Source organism: Podarcis raffonei, chromosome 13 (assembly GCF_027172205.1).
Source record: "Podarcis raffonei isolate rPodRaf1 chromosome 13, rPodRaf1.pri, whole genome shotgun sequence".
Taxonomy (NCBI): Eukaryota; Metazoa; Chordata; class Lepidosauria; order Squamata; family Lacertidae; genus Podarcis; species Podarcis raffonei.
The window spans coordinates 54,736,100-54,753,519 of NC_070614.1; the positions used below are offsets into that span (position 1 = coordinate 54,736,100).

Here is a 17,420-nt window from a genome sequence, read left to right on the forward strand (position 1 = left end):
TGACGCTTGGCTGGAATCTCCTCCCTTGCCGTTTGAAGCCGTGGGTTCAGGTCCTGCCCTCTGGGGCAGCAGAAAGCCAGCTGGCTCCGTCATCCACAGGATCATAGAATGGCAGAGCTGGAAGGGACACCGGGGGGTCATCCATCCCAACCCGCTGTGATGCAGGAATCTCAAGGTGGCCGTTGGGCAAACAAGGTCTGGTTTCCAGTCTGGCTGCCGTTCTCTGCAGACTGTGAGCCCCCTCCCTCCCCACCCACAGCCCCCCGACCTTCCTCCATGCCTCTGTGTGCAGTGGCAGAGCTGGAAGGGACACCGGGGGGTCATCCATCCCAACCCGCTGCAATGCAGGGATCTCAAGGTGGCCGTCGGGCAAACAAGGCCCGGTTTCCGGTCCGGCTGCCCTTCTCTGCAGACTGTGAGCCCCTCCCTCCCCACCCGCAGGCCGCCGACCTTCCTCTGTGTGCTACCGGTGTGTTTTTTTGTGTGTTCTGTGTTCCCTCTGCCACAGGTCTCTCTCTGCTCCGCCTCCGACGTGGCCGCCCTCCTGCAAGGCAACGTCCGCGGCTTGCTCCGCCTCCTTGAGGCCCTGCTGCCGCTGCCATCGCCGCCGCCCGCGCCCCCCGGGGGGGGCAGGCCCCTCGCCCCGCCCGCCCTCTCCGAACACCTCGCTGGCTTTGGCGTCTTCTATGTCGTCCTCATGCTCCTCCTCTACTTTGCCTATCGCAACCTCTGCGGCTGCTGAGCGGGAGGGAAGGGGGGTCCCCGGCCACCCCCACCGGGCAGGAACAGGTTCTCCAGATGTGGGTCAGGGCGCGTGCCCCACACTCCCCAGGCTGCGTGGAAGTCGGGGTGTCAGCAGTGCAGTCGAAGCGGGACACAGACAAATACCATTTTTCCCGAGGCCAGCGATCCCTGCAATTCCCCCCCTTTAATAATAATAATAATAACTCCCTTCCCCAGTCAGAATTAGCTCCCTCTGCCAGGCCCAAGGGGCAGGGGGGAGTTCATGGCAGCCCCCCCATGGCACCTGCCGTTCGGTCTCCTCTGTGCCTTGTCCCCCTAGCAAAAGGTGTTTCGGGGGGCCGTTATTTTGGCCGGGGGGAGAAGCCGCCAACTTCCTGCACCCCTCGGTTCACATGCACTTAAAACTGCATTGCACTAATTCACGAGTGCCTGCAGGGGGGAGTTGGGGGTGTACGGCAAGGGAGCACTAGCAGCCCCCCCCCAAAAAAAACCTTAGGTGGTCCTAAAGCCTTGGCCCACCCACTCCGACACTGGGGGGTCTTCGCTGCCCCTGACCTCACACACACAGCAAGTCTCTGAACCAAATGCCCAGTCCCCTGCGCTGGCAAACCTTTGAGGGGCTCGGCTGTTCCGCACCCCAAAGTATGCCCTGTGGCACCTCGGTTTGTGGGCTAAAGGCCACTTCTTCCTCAAATGCCCTTGCCCCCCCCCCGAAGCCTTTTGGGGCTCCCTGTTCTGGACCTCTTCCCTTTTCGGGGCTTCCCAGGGGCTCCTGACGCTGGACTCGCACTCCTGCCCTTCCTTTAATCCAAACGTGCAATTGCTGAGGGTCCCACGGAGGGAGGGAGGGATGGGGGCATCTGCCGTGTTCCAACCCACCCCATAATCTCTCTGGCACGGTGCACCCCCAAGTCCGGGGTGGCGTTGCGGGGCGGGGAGAGGCCTTCAACAGGTGACAGGAATCGCCTTAATTCAGGGCAAAAGTGGCTCCTCTTTCTGGAGACGGCTGCAGTCAAAATTCCAGCCCCTTCTAGTCTCGCTCCCCATCTCCGCTGCCTTAAATATATTAAATTATACATATATATTTTATATAAATATATAAATATATATATATATATTTGAAGAGAAGATGATTATGGAATACTGTAATGTAAAGGAAAAAAGATTTTTTTGCTCTTTTTAAGCATGTACAGAATTGTAAATATGTGGTGCTCTCCATCGATCGCCTGCCCCCCTCTCTTGAGCAGGGGGGGGGGCCAAAAATCTTTTTCAAGGGCTTTGGGGTTGTTGTTTTCCCTCCCCCTTTTCACGGTCCCCCCACCCCACCAAAAAAAAAGGACTGCTGTACATTCTGTGTTTGCGTTCCTCTTGCTTTTTTTGTTCCTTCTCCAGAGTTTTCTGTTTTGTTCCTCCTCGCCTCGACTCCTGTACATTGTAAAATACCAAGAAATGAATTCTTCTTTTGTTTTTCCAAACGACGGCGGCGGCAGCAGCAGCCTTTGTTTCTTCCTTCCGCCTCCTTCGTCTTCTCGGTTGTCTTTGTACTTTTTCCTTCCTGTAACCGCTGGTGGGGTGGGAGAAAGTTTGCTTTTGCAATCCGTGTTACGGGGTAGGTGCGGGTTGCGGTCTGACGGTCAGAGCTTGCTCGTGGGAGTTGTAGTTCAGCGGGGGGGGTGGTCCCAAAGCCTCCCTCCACCCACCCACTCTGCAGAACCCATCCTGACCTCGAATGTGCACATGTACCGTATTTTTCGCTCTATAGGACGCATTTTTCCCCTTCAAAAATGAAGGGGAAATGTGTGTGCGTCCTATGGAGCGAATGCAGGCTCCTGGGCTTCAGCGATAGCAACGCGAAGCCTCCGAAGTGCAGAGGGAGCGCTCCCCCCGCGCTCCGGAGGCTTCGTGTTGTTTTCGCTGAAGCCTGGAGAGCGAGAGGGGTCGGTGCGCACCCACCCCTCTCGCTCTGAAGCCTTCGGAGTGCAGCGCGAGTTCCTGCTGCGTTCCGGAGGCTTCAGGTTCAGTCTTGCTCTCCCGGCTTCAGCAAAAGGAACCCGAAGCCTGAGGAACGCAGCGGGAACTTGCGCTGCGCTCGGAAGCCATCAGGTATAGCCGCATGCAGCCGCTCCGGCAGGGAGAGGCTGCGCTATGGCTTCTTTAGCCCCGCGCAGCCTCTCCCGGCTGGAGAGGTTGCACGCAGCTAAAGAGGAAGCCAAAACAGCGAGCGGGATCCATCCTGCTCGCTGTCTTGGCTTCTTAGCTCTTTGGGGCTGGCGGGGGGGCGGAACCTGGGCTTCCCCCGGCAGCCCCAGCAGCTCTGGGGGAAGCGGAATAAGATTTTTTTTCTTGATTTCCCCCTCTAAAAACTCGGTGCGCCCTATGGTCCAGTGCACCTTAAGGAGCGAAAAATACGGTACATCTTTTCCCGCCTGCAAAGGGAGATGTCTGCGGCGCAGGCACGCTTTTCCACCGGCTCCTGTGTCCAGCCGGGCAGATGTGGGAGGCCGTCTCGGTCAGCGGCGGCTGGCCAGGCCATTCTCCTTCGGCTTGCCCTACCGAGAGAAGCGCCGCCCGCCTTTGCTAACTTCTGCCCCCCCTCAGGAGTCTCTCTGCTCCCCCCACCACGTGCTGGAAGAGGAGGGTCTCCCCCGCGTGGCCGAGACGGTTCGGACTCTGCTGGCAACACGCTGCGCTGCCCCACCTCTGGGGTGCCAGAAGACCTAGGACAGGGTGGCCTAGGCGGACTGGACAGCAGGGACTGCGCTGAGCCGAAACCTTCGCAGGGCGGCAGTGCAGAGCCGTAATCGCTCAGGGATCTTCGTCGGGACCAAGCAAGAGGAGCCGGCCGCTTCCCCAACAGGGAAACAAACTTTGAAAGGGGCGAAAGGGCAAGAGCCCTTTGTCAATGGCTCTCCTCGCGTGGATGGGAAGCTTCTCCCCAGATTTAACAAGAACATTTGTGTGGTTTTGTTTTTGTTTTGCATTTGTGCACGTGTCAATGAGGTTGCATTTAAATAAGCAGCTACCTCAGTTGCATTGTCCATTAGCAAAGCCTGTTCTATCGCCCTGGGATTATAAAATAGGGGGCAGAGAGGCCTGACCTCTTCTTGAAAACTTCCAGCCACTCTCGGCGCCCAGCCCTCCTTCAGCCCAGGTTTGTTTCCTTCCACAGAAAAAGAACTGTGGAGTTGGAAGGGACCCCCGAAGGTCATCCAGACCAACCCGCTGCAATGCGGGAATCCCATCCTTGACAGGTGGCCGCCCAACCTCTGCTTAAAAACCTCCAAGGGCCCCCCCAGCGCCCAAGGGAGTCCTTGCATGGTGTGACCTCCGGCGCTTCTCCACAGGGCTCTTTCTGTTCCAAGGGACAGCCAAGGGCCACTGGCGCATAAGAGCCACCCTCTCTCCCGGCGCATCCTTCCCAGCATGGCTGCCACGTTTGTAGGTGTGGGTGGGAACTGTAGTTCAGCCTAGGCGCCCAAGGTTCCTCACGCCCCGCAAGAGAAGAGCCCACCGCCGCACCAGGATCAGCCCAAATGCCCGCCTGGGACCCAGCACTGAACAGGGGTCGAGCAAATACCCCAAAGGAAAGCCCCCCGCCATCTTCCACAGGGGAACTCGCTTGGTGGGGTCGACTCTGGAGTAAATGTACACAGCCCTGCAAGCGAGGGGGGTTTTCTTGCGGGTGGTGGGGCTTCAAGGGGGCTGGTCAAGCTAGCCTTTAGCAGATACAGCCCTCCTCGTGGGCATTTGTTCCCTCTGCTAGGTCTCGGCACCCCATTTCATCGTGGGTTCTGTGCAGCTTTGGGGGAAGTGGTTTTGCTCCAGCCCAGACTGGCAGCATCTGAAATGCACTAGCCGGCCTTCCCAGGTGCCCCAGGGAGAGCATGGCAGCGGGCACAAGGGGGGTGTGGTCCACCCCCATCACACAAGGCTACCCTAACTGCAAGAAGAGGGGGAAGGGGGCCTGTTGAGTCCAGCCTCCTGGTCTCCCCCGTGGCCAGAGTCCCTCTCCCCGCCTGTGGTTTCCAGCACCTGGGATTCGGGAGCATCACCGCCTGGGAGCCACCGATAGCCATCTTTTCCATGAATGTGTCCTAGCGTCATAGAGTTGGAGTCATCTAGTCCAACCCCCTGCAAGGCAGAGATGATTTTACCCAATGTGGGGCTCGAACCATGGCTGTCAACCTTCCCTTTTTTTGTTAGATATCCCGTAGATTGTCCCCGGGACAGGTGAGGCTGCTGATCCCTGGTTTTCAAATCTGAAAGTTGACATCTACGCTGAGATCGAGAGTCTTGCTCCCCCCACTGAGCCATCCTGCCTCCTCCAGCCCCCTTTCAAAGCCCTCCAGGGGGGCGGCTCCTCAGCACCTGGCACTCAGACGCTTCCCTGCCGCTCCCAGCGAGGCTCGTCGCCCGCCCACGACTCGTCTACACGGAAGCCCCCCAAAGAGGGCGATTTCGGGGGGGGGGTTGTTCTTCCGCTCCACCCCTGCGAGGAGGGCCGTGGGCTGAGCGGGTGGATTGGGCCCTGATCCCGCCCTCCTTCCGCGCTCTAACCACTGCGCCACGCTGCCTCTCCCTTTCCCCAATGCAGCCCGGTCGGGGCAGAGACCCCGCCCCTGCGCACAGGCCACGCCCACTGATCCCCGCAAGGGATCCTCCCCCCCAACAGGCAGAAGTTCAACCGGGAGAGCGGCAGCATTTCCTTCCCCAATGAGGGCGCCCCGCCCCTTTCCCGACAGCCCCTCCCGAAGGGGCGTGGCTAGCGGAAGACCCTGCGCGTAGGCTGCTCCCCCAACAGGCAGAAGTTCAACCGGAAGAGCGGGGGGTTCCCTTCCCCTTTAAGAGCCCATCGCCCCGCCCCTTTCCCGACAGCCCCTCCCGAAGGGGCGTGGCTAGCGGAAGACCCTGCGCGTAGGCTGCTCCCACAACAGGCAGAAGTTCAACCGGGAGAGCGGGCGGAGTTTCCTTCCCCTTTAAGAGCCCTTCGCCCCGCCCCTTTCCCGGCAGCGGAAGGGGCGTGGCTAACGGAAGACTCCGCCCCTGCTCCTAGGCCGCTACCCCCCAAAAAACCAGGCAGAAGTTCAACCGGGAGAGCAGGCGGGGTTTCCTTCCCCTTTAAGAGCCCTTCGCCCCGCCCCTTTCCCGTCAGCCCCGCGAGGCGCCGCCGTCGCCCTGACGTCACCGCGCCGTCTCTGGTGGGCGGGGCTTCCCGGCGGGCGGCCAAGATGGCGGAGCTGGACCTGCTGGGCTCCATCCTGAGCTCCATGGAGCCGCCGCCGGCGCTGGGCGACTGGGAGGCCAAGCGGGCCAAGGGTGAGGAAGGCGGGGGGGGGACCCGGGAGGGGGGAGGGAAGCAAGCGCCGCCCCCCTCGCCGGTAGACTGCGCCGCCCCCTGGAGGCTCCGCCAGAAGAGGCCCAAGGGCGCATGCGCAGCTCCGGGAGGGGGACGTCAAGGTCGCCGCGGGTCAGGCTAGATGACCCTGGAGCCCCTTCCGTCCCTGCAAGGCCCGCTGTCTTCCCCCAGCAGCAGAAGGAGAGCCCTGCAGCCGGGTGAGGCCCAAAGGGGCTCCCCACAGTCCGGCCCCCTGACCTCCCAGAGGCTGATCCAGGGACCCCAAAGGGGGGAATGAGAAAGGGGGGAATACATGGGAGATCTTAGGCTTCTCTCTGGCCGCGTTTATCCTGTTTCGTTTTGTATTTTAGATATCTTTGCTTCAAATTAATAATAATAATAATTTTTATTTATACCCCGCCCTCCCCAGCCAAGACCGGGCTCAGGGTGGCTGACACCAAGTATAAAAACAATTGATTAAAATACAGTGGTACCTCGGGTTACATACGCTTCAGGTTACAGACGCTTCAGGTTACAGACTCCGCTAACCCAGAAATAGTGCTTCAGGTTAAGAACTTTGCTTCAGGATGAGAACAGAAATCGTGCACCGGCGGCACAGCAGCAGCTGGAGGCCCCATTAGCTAAAGTGGTGCTTCAGGTTAAGAACAATTTCAGGTTAAGAACAGACCTCCGGGACGAATTAAGTTCTTAACCCGAGGTACCACCGTACAACTTAAAAACAAGATTCAGGTACATTAACGGAGTGTTGCAAGTGTTTTTGCCCGGTATTTTGAGATTATAAAGTGCGCTTTGTGGAGTTTTGCAGAGTGGATGGCACATTTGGGTTTTGGGAGACAAGGCAAGCAACAGGCCACACGACAGGCGTTTAGAAAGTTACCGAGGGGCCCGGAGAAAATGGACAGGGGGAAGGTCTTCTCCCTTTCTGCTAACACGGGAACTCGCAGGCACCCAAGGAAGCTGCATATTGTTGGGAGATTCGAGACAGAGGGAAGGAAATCCGTCTGCACGCAGCACAGAGAGACTGTGGAACTCCCTCCCTCAGGAGTCAAAGAAGATAATAATAATAATAATAATAATAATAATAATAATAATAATAATAATTATTTATTATTTATACCCCGCCCATCTGACTGAGTCTCCCCAGCCACTCTGGGCGGCTCCCAATCAAGTGTTAAAAACAATACAGCATTAAATATTAAAAACTTCCCTGAACAGGGCTGCCTTCAGATGTCTTTTAAAGATAGGATAGCTGCTTATTTCCTTCACATCTGAAGGGAGGGCGTTCCACAGGGCGGGCACCACCACCAAGAAGGCCCTCTGCCTGCTTCCCTGTAACTTGGCTTCTTGCAGTGAGGGAACCACCAGAAGGCCCTCAGCGCTGGACCTCAGTGTCCGGGCAGAACGATGGGGGTGGAGACGCTCCTTCAGGTCTACTGGGCCTTTGAGGCCGTTTAGGGCTTTCAAGGTCAGCACCAACACTTTGATTTGTGCTCGGAAACGTACTGGGAGCCAGTGCAGATCTCTCAGAACCAGTGTTATGTGGTCTCGGCGGCCGCTCCCAGTCACCAGTCTAGCTGCCACATTCTGGATTAATTGCAGTTTCCGGGTCACCTTCAAAGGTAGCCCCACGTAGAGCGCATTGCAGTAGTCCAAGCAGGAGATAACCAGAGCATGCACCACTCTGGCCAGACAGTCCGCGGGCAGGGAGGGTCTCATCCTGCGTACCAGATGGAGCTGGGAGACAGCTGCCCTGGACACAGAATTGACCTGCGCCTCCATGGACAGCGGTGAGTCCAAAATGACTCCCAGACTGCGCACCTGGTCCTTCAGGGGCACAGTTGCCCCATTCAGGACCAGGGAATCCCCCACACCCGCCCGTCCCCCGTCCCCCCAGAACAGTAGCAATGAGGGAGAAGCATTTCAAGGGCTCCTAGTAGCCACAAAGGCTCCATCCTCCCTCCACGATGGGGTAGCATTGCCTACCGGGAATCGCAGGAGGGGCAGCATGGATTGGTGCCCCCATGCCCTGCTTTGGGGCTTCTATGGTCAGAGCATCTGGTCAGCCGCCGTGAGAGTGGGATATTGGACCTGGTGGGCCTGATCCAGCGGGACTCACCTCCCCATTTCCTTCTATAGAACTGAACTCCTTCTGGAGAGTTGGAAGGTCTGTGGCTTCTCAGTTAGCAAGCGGCTGGACCAGTGGTTCCCAAACTTTTTTGAGCCATGCCCCACCCAAGACTCTCTAAAATCCTGATGACCCCTCCTGTGACATATAATTCGTATTATTCAGAAAGTGAACTGGTATTCACGTGGATGAAGCCTGAAAGGCCATTAATAACTCGTTCTCAAATTGCCCCCCTTAAGAATCAAATTGCCCCACATTGGGAATTGCAGGGCTGTCCCTGCCCCTGAGTGAGTTGGGAACTGGCCCAGAGGCTGCCGTCTTGGAACCAGGAGCAAGTGATCCCTTTCTGGGATCCCCCAAGCCACTCACGCACACCTTTCTGGGAATGGAGTTGAGAGATGACCTAACCTGGGGAGAAAACAGCAAAGACCTGATGAAGAGAGCAGAGCAGAGGTTATATTTTCTGAGAATCCTCCAGAAAAACAATCTCTCAAAGGACCTGCTGATGGCATTTTACCATTGTACTGTTGAGAGTGTGTTAACTTATGGCCTGTGTGTGTGGTTTGGGAGCTGCACGGTCAGGGAAAAAGCAATGCTGTCCAGGGTTGTAAAGACTGCGGAGAGAATAACTGGGTGCACTCTTCCCACCCTGGACCAAATCTACACTTCCAGGTGACATAAGAAAGCGGCAGAGATAGCGCAGGATAGTGCGCACCCTGGAAATGATCTCTTTCAGCTTCTGCCTTCTGGAAGAAGGTCCAGGGTTATAAAGACTAGGACTAGCCGCCCAAGAAACAGTTTCTACCCAAATGCGATTTTGGTTTAAAGGCAGTGTAAGGTAGTCTCTATGGGAGTATATTGTATTTAATTATGGGGTATCAGAGTTTTTAGGGGTCTAACCAGGTTGGGATAGCAGGCTTGTTGGTTTTTGAACGTCTCAGGTAGATTTTCCAATTTTGTTGTTCTGTATGGGACAATGACAATAAAGATTGTCATATCATATCTTATTTCTCTCTCTCCCTTCCCCAGAGCAAACAGCACAGCTGAAGAAGCTTCAAGAGCAAGAGAAGAGGCAGAAAGTCGAGTTCAGGAAGCGGGTGCGTCCTCTGCCCCCCCTCCTGCCCCCCCCACAGGGCACAGATCCCCAACTTGCATACGGGTGGGGACCAGGGACCACCCTGGCTTCCTCTTCGCCTGCTCACAGCTTCCTCTCTCTTCCCCCTGCCATACAGATGGAGAAGGAGGTCTCCGATTTCATCCAAGATAGCAGCCAGACCAAGAAGAAGTTCCGGCCCATGAACAAGATTGAGCGCAGTATTCTGTGAGTCCACCGGGGGGGGGGGCAAGGGGTGGGGAGGGAAGGGAAAAGGTGCCATTGCAGCTGGGCGGGTGAAATCCAGCCTCCAGGTGAAGCAAACCTGACCTTGGCTTGGTTTCCGACTTCAAGCCGGCCTGAACAGATTGGAGAACTGGGTGAATTGCGAATTTTTATTATTACGGTCACAGACCACTTCCGGCTCACTTACAATATCAGGAAAATCATAAAACACAACAGGAATACATTGAATTGCAATTGGGTATAACAGAGACAATTCAGATATAGCGGCAGTTAAAAAAATATATTAAATCTTGATCACTAAAATTGTCATTTAAAACCTTAACCACTTTGGTAGTACAGCTTGTTCCCTAATTTTTATGGCAGTCACACAGAATTTGGACACCCTTAGGATGATCTCTAGATCCTTGTCCTCTACCAGGAGTTTTAGACATTCGAAGTTCTGACCCATTTGGAGATTTTTGTATAACAGGAGTGATAAATGCCGAGCAAGTATCCCTGTAGAAATGGCAGCGTAACAAGACATGAGAGACAGTTTCTACCTCCATCAAGTCGCAGGGGCAGACGCGTTCCACGTATGGCTTACCCTCGAATCCACCTGAACTGAGTGGAAGCTAGCAAAATGAATTTAAATAGGGGCAAATGTAAGGTTCTGCACTTAGGCAGGAAGAACCAGATGCACAAATACCGGATGGGGGGGCACCTGGCTTACTAGCAGTACATGTGAAAAGGATCTGGGGGTCTTGGTGGACCACAAGCTGAATGTGAGCCCACAGTGTGATGCAGCAGCAAAAAAGGTGAATGCTATTCTAGGCTGCATCAACTAGAAGTCTAGTGTCCAGATCAAGGGAAATCATATCACTCCTCTCTGCTGCCTTGGTCAGGCCACACCTGGAAACGTATGTCCAATTCTGGGCAGCACAATTTAAGAAGGATGTTGAGAAGCTGGAATGTTTGCAGAGGAGGTTGGAGCGAGAGGTTCAAGGGTTTGGAAACCAAGCCTTGTGAGGAACAGTTGAAGGAGTTGGGGGTGTTTAGCCTGGAGAAGGACAGGAGATATGATGGCCATCTTCAAATATCTCAAGGGCATTCACAAGGAAGATGGAGCAAGCTTGTTTTCTCTTACTCTGGAGAGTGTGACTTGAACCCCTGGCTTCAAGTGACGCTGAGGTCCAGCTCCGAGGGCCTTCTGGCAGTTCCCTCATTGCAAGAAGCAAAGCTACAGGGAACCAGGCAGAGGGCCTTCTCGGTGGTGGCGCCCGCCCTGTGGAACGCCCTCCCACCAGATGTCAAAGAGAACAACAACTACCTGACATTTAGATGACATCTGTTCGGGGAAGTTTTTAATGTGTGACATTTTAATGTATTTTTAATCTTTGTTGGAAGCCGCCCAGTGTTGCTGGGGAAACCCAGCCAGATGGGCGGGGTACAAATAATAAATTATTATTATTGTTATTGTTATTAAAAATAAGAAAGGAGATTCTGATTAACATCAGGAGAAACTTTTCTGAGTGCAGGAGCCCTTTGACAGCGGAAGAGGTTTTCTCAGAAAGTGTTCACCTCCCCTTTGTTGGAGGCTTTTAAACAGAGGGCAGATCGCCCTTCGTCTGGGACACTTTAGCTGTGATTACTGCATTGCAGGGGGTTGGACTAGATGACCCTCGGCACCCCTCTCAACGGTGCAATTCCCATTCTAGGCACGACGTGGTAGAAGTCGCAGGCCTCACCTCCTTCTCCTTTGGTGACGAGGAGGAGTCCCGATACGTCATGATTTTCAAGAAGGCAAGTGGGAGATCTGTCGCTGTGCCCCTTTCACCCTCTTGGGGGTCGCTCCCCATTCCTCCTCTCCGCCCCCTGGAGAGTCCACGTTCCTGTTCTGACTGCCCCGTCCGCCTCTCTTTCAGGAATTTGCTCCCTCGGACGAAGAGCTGGACGCCTACCGCCGGGGGGAGGAGTGGGACCCCCAGCAGGCCGAGGAGAAACGCCGGCTGAAGGTGGGCAGCTTTCCTCTGGGGGGGCAGGGTTGGGGCTGTCGGGCAAGGATTGCAGTGCCACCCTCGGAGGAGACGCCACCCCAGGGTGCTCCTCGGAGCGCTTGCATACTGCGGAACCAGAGATCGACACCCCAACACATAAGAACATTAGAAACTTGGATTTGGAGGCAGCTACGCTTCTAAGTAGGGACGCAGGTGGCGCTGTGGGTTAAACCACAGAGCCTAGGGCTTGCCGATCAGAAGGTCGGCAGTTCGATTCCCCGCCATGACGGGGTGAGCTCCCGTTGCTCGGTCCCTGCTCCTGCCAACCTAGCATTCGAAAGCATGTCAAAGTGCAAGTAGATAAATAGGAACCACTCCGGCGGGAAGGTAAACGGCGTTTCCGTGCGCTGCTCTGGTTCGCCAGAAGCGGCTTAGTCCTGCTGGCCACATGACCCGGAAGCTGTACGCCGGCTTCCTCGGCCAACAAAGCGAGATGAGCGCCGCAACCCCAGAGTCGGCCACGACTGGACCTAATGGTCAGGGGTCCCTTTACCTTTATCTCTGTCTCTCGCCCCTTCATGGCTTCTTCCCCGCAGGAACTGGCTCAGCGGCAGGCGGAAGAGGAAGCCCTGAAAGGCCCCACTGTGGTCAATCCCAACACCGACTACAAGGACAAGTACAGCCACCTGATTGGGAAGGTGGCTGCCAAGGACGCCGCGCACACCATGGAGGCCAACAAGGCCTACGGCTGCGGTGAGTCGGCCGGGGGGGGCGGGTTGACTCTCCTGGTTGGCTCCCCCTCACCCAGAGGGACATCCGCAGCAAGAGAAGCCTGGACTGGCCCCTCGCCCCTCCAGGGCACTCCCAGCTGTGCACAGGGTGCTATCCCTCAAGAATCCTTGGGTCCACGGCACCCGCGGAAAACAATCTCCGGGCGTCCCCCAGCGTTTAGAGTACGGGTTCATTCTTTCTTGCTCCTGTGTGGTTTTCACTGAATCGTTGAGTCGGAAGGGACCGCATGTGGTCATTGAGTCCAGCCCCCTTGATGGCAGCTGTCCTGTAAGGGGTCCAAGATGCAAGGTCCAGTATCCTTCAGTAGACCTGAAGGAGCATCTCCACCCCCATTGTTCTGCCCGGACACTGAGGTCCAGCGCCGAGGGCCTTCTGGCGGTTCCCTTACTGTGAGAAGCAAAGCTACAGGGAACCAGGCAGAGGGCCTTCTTGGTGGTGGCTCCCGCCCTGTGGAACGCCCTCCCACCAGATGTCAAAGAGAAGAAGAATTACCTGACTTTTAGAAGACATCTGAAGGCAGCCCTGTTTAGGGAAGCTTTTAATGTTTGATGCATTACAGTATTTTAATATTTTGTTGGAAGCCATCGAGAGTACCCGCCAGATGGGCAGGGTATAAATTATATATTATTATTATTATTATTATTATTATTGGCACTGACTTCTAGTCGGCTGAGCTGTATCCCTTGTAACAACCAGAAAATAAGAATACAGATTTGTGATAGAAAAAACAGCAAAGGGGATAGTGTAGGGGGATTAAGCGGGAGGGATATAGAACCGCCCTGAGATCTACAGATATGGGGCAGTAAACATATTTAAGAATTATTATTATTATTATTATTATTAATAGAAGAAGAAGAAATGTCTTTACACATCACACAGTTGAACTGTGGACCTCCCCAACTTGGAGAGCTTTAAAAGAGGCTTAGACAAATTCATGGAGGAGGAGAGAGCTCTTGATGGCTGCTAGCTGCAATGGCTATTGCTCTGTCTGTATAGTCAGAGGCAGGGATACTTCCAAGTGCAGTACCAGTTGCTGGAAGCCACAGGAGGGAAGAAAGTGCTCATGTGCTCGAATCCTGCTTTGGGGCAGCAGGTTGGCCACTGTGAGAACAAGATTCCAGGGTCGATGGGCGCCCTTGCGCCTGTTCTTAAACCATGGGAAAAGGAGGGAAAGCATTGCAGACGGAGCTGTAGAGCAAATAATAATAATAATAATAATAATAATAATAATAATAATAAATAATTTTATTTATACCCCGCCCTCCCCAGCCAAGACTGGGCTCAGGGCTGCTAACACCAGGTATAAAAACAACTGATTAAAATAGAACTTGAAAACAAGATTAAAATACAACAATAACATGCAGCCTCATTTCAGTAGAAACTGAAATCAAAAACTTTTTGGGGATGAAAACGTCAAATCTTCACCAAGGCCAACTATCCAGACTGGTCCAACATGGGCCAGAAAACAGCCAGGGAAGTCCCCAAGTAGGAGTTCCATCACAGAAAGGAAAAAGGAAAGAGGGGAAGGGGATTAAGTTAAGTTGATTCCAAGCCAAAGGCCAGGCGGAACAATTCTGTCTTACAGGCCCTGCGGAAAGGAAGTCAGATCCCGCAGGGCCCTGGTCTCATGAGGCAGAGCGAAGTTCCACCAGGCCGGAGCCATCACTGAAAAGGCCCTGGCTCTGGTTGAGGCTAATCTGACTTCCTGAGGGCCCGGGACCTCTAGGGTGTTGCTATTTATGGACCTTAAGGCCCTCCGCGGGGCATTGAGAACATGGTGCGCCTTCCGGGTGTTGGGAAATGTAGTCCAGAACACCAGCAAGGCTCTCCACTTCTCAATGCCTGCGCTGAGAGGCTCCTGTGTTCTTCGAATTGGGCTGAATTGGGCCTTCGTGGCTGGGCTGGGCGATTCTCCGCCTTTTATTATGCCTTTTTCATAATAACGATATGAAAAAGACCTACCTGAATAAAAGCAGAGTCCTCTCTCGGTGGTCAGTCTTTGCCAGGCTGGCGAATTGTTGACGTCCCCCATCCCTCTTCCCTCGCAGTTCCCGTTGCCAACAAGAGAGACACACGCTCCATCGAGGAGGCCATGAACGAGATCCGGGCCAAGAAGCAGCGCCTCCGCCAGACTGAGGACGAGGGCCCCGCTCCGCCCGCCAGCAGCTCGTAGGGATTGGGGCCGCCGGCAGCAGCCGGGCTTGCTCCCCGCCGGGTGATTTCAGGGACTTGCCTCCAGAGCTGCTGCTACTTCTGTGGAACCCACCTGGGGGCTCCCCAGAGCGGATTAGGAGGGGGACCCCCACGAAACATCCCTCCCCCTCCTCCCTAGGTGTACCCCAGCCCATTTGAGTAGTTGACCCCTAGCCTTAGTGTGCCAGCGGGCGAGGAGGAGGAGGAGGGTTTGTAAAAGTTTTTATCTTCTGAGTGTGAGAAAAGGGGCTGAGACGATTGTAGCAAGGTGGGAGGGTGTTAAGAGAATATATAATATATCCCCCCCAAAAAACACACACACCACAATTCCCTTTTTGTGTGCTGTTCAGACTTCCACAACTGAAGTTGCCCCTTTTAATCCTGTAGTGTGCTTCCCCCTCCCCTAGCACTGAAACCCCCCACCCTTACCTCTCCCCCATCTTAAAACTCCCCTCCACCCCAGTTTTTATTACCACTATAGTACCACTCTCATCCACCACAGAGGGCATCCCTCTGAGCTGCAGTACTCCCTGCATCCCACCAGGGGGAGCAACCGAGTTGCAGTGCCACGGCCAACTGGAAGACCTTAACGGGGCGCAGCACAGCGGAGGCCCCTTTACCCCGCTTTGGGGTGGGAGGGCAAAGGGGCCCATTTGCCCCCCCCCCCGTGTGCGCATTGCGGGGAGGGGTCCCTGCTGCGTTTGACAAGAGGGTCCCTTCCGTCTTTGGGGTGCCGAGGCCGAAGCATAACTGTCTTCCCTTTGGATCATCTCCTAACGTCCCTGCCAGGTCTGGAGTTTTTATTCAGTGTGTAAATATTTAAGAAATTCTGTTTGCCTGCCTTCCCGCTATGGGGAGCCGATGCCCCCATTGCACACCCCACCCCCTGCTCCCACATGTCACAGGCTCCCAAGGGGGCCTGGCTGTGTGGGTGCTGGAGCCGGGGAGACGCCATCAGGGGTGTTTGGGTAGAGGGCTGTACATGTGTGTGGACAACATTAAACGCTTGTTTTGGACGCTGTCTTGCCTCTGCCTTTTCTCCGTGTCGAGAGAGAGGACTTCACAGCCCCCTGGAAGCTTTTGACATTTGGGAGGGGGGAGCTTAGAGGGGAGATAAATAAGCGCTCCCAGGGACGCGGGTGGCGCTGTGGGTTAAACCACAGAGCCTAGGACTTGCCGATCAGAAGGTCAGCGGTTCGAATCCCCGCGACGGGGTGAGCTCCCGTTGCTCAGTCCCTGCTCCTGCCAACCTAGCAGTTCGAAAGCACCTCAAAGTGCAAGTAGATAAATAGGTACCGCTCCGGCGGGAAGGTACACAGCGTTTCCGTGCGCTGCTCTGGTTCGCCAGAAGCGGCTCAGTCATGCTGGCCACATGACCTGGAAGCTGTACGCCGGCTCCCTCGGCCAGTAAAGCGAGATGAGCGCCGCAACCCCAGAGTCGGCCGCGACTGGACCTAACGGTCAGGGGTCCCTTTACCTTTACCTAAATAAGCGCTTAAAAGTGTATATGACCACTCGAACTCAGGGCTGTTCAATGAAGTTCGTGGGCAACAGGGGCAAGGGCATGTTTTTACATGAGTAGAATGTGTCCTTTTATTTAAAATATCTCTAGGGTTTTGGTGGGGCCTGCCTGGTATTTTTACATGGGTAGAATGTGTGCTTTTATTTACAATGCATCTCTGGGTTATTTGTGGGGCATAGGAATTCGCTCATTTCTCCCCCCTAAAAATATAGTCTGGGCCCCTCACAAGGTCTGAGGGACAGTGGACCGGCCCCCTGCTGAAAAAGTTTGCTGACCCCTGATTTATATTCGTCACAAGACCTCAGGGCGGACCACAAGAACAAATGGATAAGTGTAAGTGGGAATCTAGGGACTTTAGGAAGTCCCCCGGCTGAGATTGGGGGTGGGGTGGGGATGTTATCTGTGGCCCTTATCCAAATGTGGGACCCCCACCAGTCCCATGCCCTGTGCATCTCACCATTTCGCCCCTTTCTAGACGGCCTTTCCCCCAAAGAGCACAAGGCATGAGAGTCATATCCAGCTCTCCCACCCTCATTTAATCCCCACCACAAGAGCCCTGCGAGGTACATTAGGCAGGGAGCGCCAAATGTCACACCCTGTGAGCTTCATTGCCGGGGGGATTCGAACCCGGGTCTCTCCCAGGATGCCATCCGGCACTCCAACCATTGCACCTCGCTGGCTGTGGGGAGAGTCGGAGATTGCCCCCTCCCTGGCCCTGCTGGCCTTCACAGGGAGCTGGCAAGGGTGAGGAATCTACCTAGCTCCATATTGTCCACACTGACGGCAGCTTTGCCTCTCCCGGGATTCAAGCAGGGAGTCTCTCGCAGCCCTGCCTGGAGGGGCCAACGGGGGATTGAACCCAGGATCTTCTGCATGCAGGGCAGCAGCTCTCCCACCGAGCTGCGGTTCCTTAAAATAAAGCCAAGGTGTTAGTCCTCATGGTTCCTTAAACAGGAACCCTGGAATCTTGCCTGTGGTCCGTCTCACTCAGTATGGCTTGCAGTGACTGGAAGCAGCAACTCTCCAGGGTTTCAGGCAGCCTTCTGCATGCCAGGCAGGTGTTCTAGCAGCCCTCCTTCCCCAAGAGCTCTTTGCCATAATGGATGTCGCCGCAGGACTCTGCTTGACATTAAATCGCCCCCATCTCTGTGGGCCTCTTTGGCTTATGTGGGCCCCGTTGTGACCCCAGGAAGACCCTCCGTAGCCTCTGCTAATCCCAGTTCATACGTGTCAAGAGTCAGCTACCATAACGCTCTTTCGCGCAGCAAACCTCACGCACAAGTAATTTCATTTGTGTGTGCAAAGTTACTGAGGCCTAGAAACTTGGAGCCCCAACGTCGACCATTTCCTGCACCACATTGAAAGCATACATGCAG

At 55.1% G+C, this 17,420-nt stretch overlaps 2 protein-coding genes across 3 annotated transcripts in view; both read left to right on the forward strand.

Annotated features, from left to right (window-relative positions):
• Positions 1 to 1,328, forward strand: part of LRCH4 (leucine rich repeats and calponin homology domain containing 4) — a 63,257-nt gene extending 61,929 nt beyond the window's left edge. For both annotated transcript variants that reach the window (XM_053360995.1, XM_053360994.1), the window contains exon 18: positions 509 to 1,328. In XM_053360995.1, coding sequence (XP_053216970.1) covers positions 509 to 742 — 234 coding nt within the window. In that variant the 3' untranslated portion in view covers positions 743 to 1,328. The remainder of the gene's footprint in view (positions 1 to 508) is intronic.
• Positions 1,329 to 5,919: 4,591 nt separating this feature from the next.
• On the forward strand, positions 5,920 to 14,702 carry SPAG7 (sperm associated antigen 7). The gene is given in 7 exon segments (XM_053361758.1): positions 5,920 to 6,060; positions 9,255 to 9,322; positions 9,458 to 9,546; positions 11,259 to 11,343; positions 11,466 to 11,555; positions 12,134 to 12,290; positions 14,378 to 14,702. Coding segments are annotated over 7 exon segments (861 nt in total). The 5' UTR covers positions 5,920 to 5,972; the 3' UTR covers positions 14,662 to 14,702.
• The last annotated feature ends 2,718 nt before the right edge of the window (positions 14,703 to 17,420 follow it).